Source organism: Parasteatoda tepidariorum, chromosome 12 (genome assembly GCF_982258835.1).
Source record: "Parasteatoda tepidariorum strain Cologne lab strain chromosome 12, Ptep-v5.0, whole genome shotgun sequence".
Classification (NCBI taxonomy): Eukaryota; Metazoa; Arthropoda; class Arachnida; order Araneae; family Theridiidae; genus Parasteatoda; species Parasteatoda tepidariorum.
Genome location: NC_141766.1, coordinates 52706009 through 52712113, shown reverse-complemented (window position 1 = coordinate 52712113; position 6105 = coordinate 52706009). Strand labels below are relative to the sequence as shown.

At 26.0% G+C, this 6105-nt stretch overlaps 1 protein-coding gene across 1 annotated transcript; it reads right to left on the bottom strand.

Moving 5' to 3' along the window:
* Positions 1–1272: 1272 nt before the first annotated feature.
* On the bottom strand, positions 1273–2086 carry LOC147801095 (uncharacterized). Its single transcript, XM_087155749.1, has 2 exons — positions 1777–2086; positions 1273–1625 (listed from the first exon to the last, which is right to left on the bottom strand). Exons 1-2 carry the CDS (start codon positions 2084–2086, stop codon positions 1273–1275), a joined length of 663 nt encoding a protein of 220 aa, XP_087011875.1.
* Positions 2087–6105: the final 4019 nt, after the last annotated feature.

Here is a 6105-nt window from a genome sequence, read left to right as displayed (position 1 = left end):
TTACCGCAAATAGTTGCACTATTATTACAGAGCTTTTTAATGTAATTGATCTGGGTAAGCATAATATTTAAATTAACCTAACAAACTGAAGAATAAATAAAATATTAACAAAATTTAAAACAATAAAATGTTAAAATTGCAAGACAAAATGAATATTTTTTTGCAGCAAAGAGGCAGATGATTATTTTTCCATGAAAGAGGATTTTTTTAAATTCTAATGCTCTGATAAAATATAATATTTATATAAATATATATAATAAAGATATAGGAAATTTTTACTGACAGTTTAGCAATCAGAATTTAGTTTCGTGATTTTCTGTTATGATTTTGAGACGGTGAAAATCTTTATATTCATTTTTTTTATATTCATTTAGTTAATATTTGTATTCATTTTACTATTATTTAGCTAAATTAGACTTCATGGACAAATTTTTTAACAGAAAAACTTGATTAATAAACAAATTTTCCCTCCACACTATAATAACGAATGTTATTGCTTTCAAAACTGCAGTCTGGGGAATGCTTCAAGTTCTCACTAATTGAAATACTCCCCTGAGTGCAATTTATGGGTCCTAATTTAGCATTAATAAATGTAATCATCCATACCACTTGTATTACATTATGTTTCCGAAATTAAAAATAAACTTCATTTTTATCAACTTAACATTGTACATATATATTTACATTACACTTATGAAGCTTTGATGCTTCATTGCGGTGATTTTAAATGTCTAAATTTTACATTTTACTGGCTATCAATTTGACTATTTTTATTCCTAATGTTTAGATTCTTAAATTCTTTGAATAATATACGAATATTTATAAATACATATACAGTGATACACGAAAGTCAGCATACACCTTTCAAAATTAACAGAAACTTATTTATTTCATATATTTACCTAAGAATTGAATTCAATTTAGCTTAAATTGATTAGAAATATAAAATTGATGAGCAAAAACAGCAGTTTTTTTATCATTAGACATAAAATAATATAAAATATTGGAGAATCAGTTATTTCGCAAGTCACGAAAATGAACATACAGGAAATTCTACGTTTAAAATTTCCATATTTTAATATTTAGTTGGTCCACCTTTTGAATTTAAAACAGCTCTCATACGATTAGGCATTGAATAGACCAGTCCTTCGGTTACAGTGCGGGGAATGTTTTGCCATTCTTCAGGCAATGCCTTTTTAAGATCGTCTTTGCTTTTAATTTGCGTTTTTCTGATACTTCTATCTAGTTCATCCCATAAATTTTCGATAGGATTCAGGTCGGGGCTTTGAGGATGGGAGTGTTGTACAACAGCCATACCTTGACAACACCAGCTGTGTGCTTTGGATCCTGATCTTGTTGGAATATCCAGTCATTTCCTATGCCTAATTTTCTCACTGATTGCTTCAAATTGTTTTTCAATATATTCAAATAGACGAAACGATCCATAGGGGTTTCTATAAAGACTAAATTGCCAACACCTGAAGCTGAAAAACAGCCCCAAACCATCACCGAACCTCCGCCATGTTTTACTGTAGGAATCAGATTCTTCAATTCTAACTCTGTTCCGGGTTGCCGCCAAATTTTTTGCTTACCATCCCAGCCAAAAATGTTAAATTCAGATTCGTCTGTAAAAATAACTTGCTCCAGTAATCGAAATTATAGTTTTCATGAAGATGCGCAAATGCTAATCTTCTGTCTCTATTCACTTTACTAATGAGAGGTTTTTTCGAGGAATTCTGCTATTATATCCTTCTTCTCTCAAGGCTCTTCTATTACATTCTGGATTTACATCAGTTTCTTTAACCTTTTCAAGATGTTTGGCTATGTCTACTGCAGTAGTTTTCAGATTATTACGAATTGTTCGAATGATTTCTCTTTTATCTCTACCGTTCAATTTTGGTGGTCTACCAGTACGAGGCAAGTTTTCCGTAGTTTTTGTCAAATTAGATTTCCTAATTATTCCTTGCACTGTAGCTCTAGTTCTACCAATAATTTGACTTATTTGATTGAGTGATTTTGCCTCATTTTTCAATTTAATAACTAGTTCTCTGATTTCTAATGATGTTTCAGTTCTTTTAGTTGCCATTTTAAAATTAATGAAATAAATTTCATTCAAAAATTTCCTCCAAACCTTATATAAAACAAGGCACAATTCTTACAAATATATTAAGAGAATAAAAAGAAGGCCAAATACCTGCAAAAATCTATTTAAATCCTACTGTATGCTCATTTTTGTGAGTTTGAAAAACGCATATTTTTAACTTAATCTGAAAATGATTATGATAATCTTAAAATGTTTGATGTCTATTAGACACATAATGATTCAAATGCATACTGGTAGCTATACGAATGAGAAAAAGAAATTTATTTGCATTTTATTTCAAAAAATGGGAAAATTTGCAAGTGTATGCTGACTTTCGTGTATCACTGTAAATTTTTTGTGCAATTTTTACTTTGCGACTGAAAGACTAGAATTAGGCTTAAGACATCCCTCTTTCAAAATTAAAATAATACGAGAAACAAACAATTAAAATATGTATACAAACGTCGTAAAAATAGGAATTTTTTCATTTTATTTGTTTTACCAGTTTTGATAAGAAATCATTGTTCGCAATATTGTTCAATTTATAATATAGAAGTTTTTATAGACATTTAAAATACAAATACTATGAAGCAATAGTTTATTCCTTATTTAAACATCACATTTTAAAAAGAAACCATTATATATTTCAAACAACATATTTTTCTTCGTATTACTCAACATTATTGACATTTCAAGAACTCATATAAGCATAAAAAGACATACAAGTAAAGCCAAAAATAAATAAAACCGAAAAAGTCGAAAAAGATCAAAGTAAGAAATACACTTTTATTTTAATGATCGAAGTTTGACGAACGAAAGCATAATTTAAATGGGGAAATAGGCTGATCTCAAATATGGTAATTAATTTGTGTTAATTATATTAGAATCACACGCTAAAAATGAATTTGCTGAATTTGATGAATTTCGATTCTTGATTACCAAAGTAGCCACCATCTTAAAAACATAATGCTTCTAGTCATCAAGTCAGAAGAGAAAACCGATTGATGGTGGTTTATTTTGCGTTAACTTGACTTTTTGAGCATTACACTACACTTCGAAATCATTTGAGGCAAATGTCAAATATTTTGAGCATAATTATAAAACTCGTATATCTCATGCTAATTCCATGTAGAAATTAATTTTCCATAATTATTTAATATTTTATTTGATAACTGTCTCTATCTGAACTTCATCTGATAAAAATTAATTTTATAATTAAAAATTTTCATCACTTGTATTTATGTAGTTTTAAATGACAAAATTTGAAATTGAAATGAAATTGGTCTATTAGATTCACAAGAGTCGTATTCTAAATTTTTTTTCTCAGGAACTATTTGAATCGATTTCCCGCAAAATTTGTGTTTTGCCATTTAAAACTGCAAAGCTAAAAATTATGTTAAAGTAAAAATGTTATTAAATATCCTAATTTTTCTAATATATTAATTATCCCAGTTTAATCTATATATATATATATATATATATATATATATATATATATATATATATATATATATATATATATATATATATATATATATATATATATATATATATATATATATATATATATATATATATATATCCGTTTTTCAGACGCTAATACAAAAACAAAAGCGTTTAAAAGGATAATTTAACAAATATTTCCTTTGTATTAAGCGAACAGAAAAGTACTTTCAAATTTTAAACCCATCAAGATACGAAATTTATTGGAAGGAAAAAAAGTAAAACTCTTAAGATGAGGCATTGAGCAGAAAGAAAGAAAAGCGTTGTGTTTTGATTTGATTTTTTTCTTACTAGCAATTTAAAACAAAGCAAATAACGCAAAAGAAACTCCCCTTTTTACGTCAAGAACAGATGGAAAACGTCACCATTATCCGTTCTGCTCTAAAGAAGATGACACAAAAATGTTTGGTTCTGTCGCATTTAAGTTAAAGAAAATTTATGTTTCTCCTAACATCAAGAAAAATGTATTGATGACTCAGATTTTCCTTTTCAACGGTTTCTTCCCTTTTATATGTTTAACTAGCATGAAATGAAATAAAAAACATCCTTAAAATACAAATCTTTTAGTCGATATGTAGTGCTTAAAGGAACAATGAATATTGCAAACTTATTAATTCTTCTTTTACTGAATTTACATTTTAACGCATATTTTTGTTTAAGAAAATATAGAAGCGAAAACATAACACATTATAGACAGTAGGACATAGTTTTCTTAGAAATTCAGAATTATATAATCTTAAATGTGCTTTCTCTTCTTAAAATTTAAAACAAAGCAAATAGCGTCAAAACTGTATTTTTATAAGTGAATTTTAAGCTCTGACGTCTCCACTGCATTTAAAACTTACAAAAACCACATAAAAGACTTGGAAGTTAATTTTTTTCTTACTGGATTTACAACTAAACACATGTTTTTGTTAAAAATATAGATAACTATAAACATTTTCATAACAGCATTTTTTTGTACTATAAGAAATAATTTTTCAGTTTTTTTTCCTTGAAATTTAAAACAAAGCAAACACTGTAAAAAAACTTTAAAAGAACATAATTTTTTTATGAAAAACGTTACTATTATTCTGTCATTACAAAACCACACATCACCATTAGACGTCCTAATCAGTTCGGTCCTAAAAAAATGATACATAAATGTTTGGGTGGGTCACATTTAGCATTTTATGCTATTATGCGACGTGTCTGCAAAAAAACACAATAAGTACTTGTAGGATGATTTCGACAATTATTGCAATTCTGTAACATTATTCCTGACGCAAATTGCACAACTTTTTCTATTTTCTAATGATTTTTCGAAATGATGTTCAATTTCAAAGTTGCATACTTTCCAAAGCTGCATACTTTATTTTCAGGAATATTACTCAAATTGAAATTTTTAAATCAAAATAATTGTTGAAATTGAAATTTTTGAATATTTGAATCATAATGTCATTTTTCACAATGTCCTAGAAATGCAGCAATCAATATATAGTTATTTTGTATGTTATAGAAGAGCAATAAACCATTTCTTTCAATGAAATTTTTAATTTGCAATTTGATTTTTATGTTATTTATAAGTAATAAAATTGTTATATTTAGGAGATGCTGAGATATAAATGGTTTCAGTATATTTATCACAACGTTTTATCTCCTTTTTTAAAAAGAAAATAACTAATTTTGTAACAAAAGAAGTGTACTTTTAAGAAATATATTTAACTGTTTGTTTTTTAATGCAAATAATGGATTAAAAATATCATTAAAATACAAATTGTTACATTGATTTTAATTTACGGTATTTTTTTTTAAATAACAGAACGGAACTTAAAAATATTAATATAGATATTTCAGATTTTGAAGACATAAAATAAAGTATTTTTATTTTCTCAAAAATTTAGAAACGGATGAATAGTTAACTTTTTCCATCGAATTTACTATTTTACTTATGTTTACTTTTATTACCCGTTATTGAGAGCGTAAAAATTGTTTCCCTTAAAAAAATTTCTCGCTGAAGAAAAAGTATTAATATTTATTTACTCTGGATAAAAATATAAAATTAACACATTTTCTTTTTTTTTAACTTTTCGATAATAACTTTTAACTTATTAAAATATTTCTTATTTTTAAATCTTTGCTTAACTGTTATTTTCTAAGAAATAAAATGTAAAACAAAGATGAAAATTTCTATTTCAATATACTTCCATTTGGTATAAATTTGAAAATATAAAAAACTGTTTTATTAAAAAAGCAACTGTGTATTTTAGATATTCTTTAACATTATAATATTTGTATAACATGTAAGATTTTGACTATATTACAATAACATTTCTTTTATAGTTGAATTAAATGTTTTATGAAATAGAGGCAATGAAATACATTGAGGCAGAAAACGTTTCAGAATTTTACCCTTGAGAAAACTATATGCTCTAATTAGTATACCTAATATAATACCCAATAGTTTTAATGTAATATCTAAAATTCAATATTTTCTCAAATGATATACTAGAAAAAATTAATAACTACTCAGTTTGAAA

Excerpts from the sequence above, each read along its gene's own strand:
- LOC147801095 (XM_087155749.1), bottom strand. The coding sequence starts at position 2,086 with ATGGCAACTAAAAGAACTGAAACATCATTAGAAATCAGAGAACTAGTT. Across the intron at positions 1,626-1,776 it reads AACTGATGTAAATCCAGAAT|ACGAATCTGAATTTAACATT; the intron begins GTAATAGAAGAG and ends TTATTTTTACAG.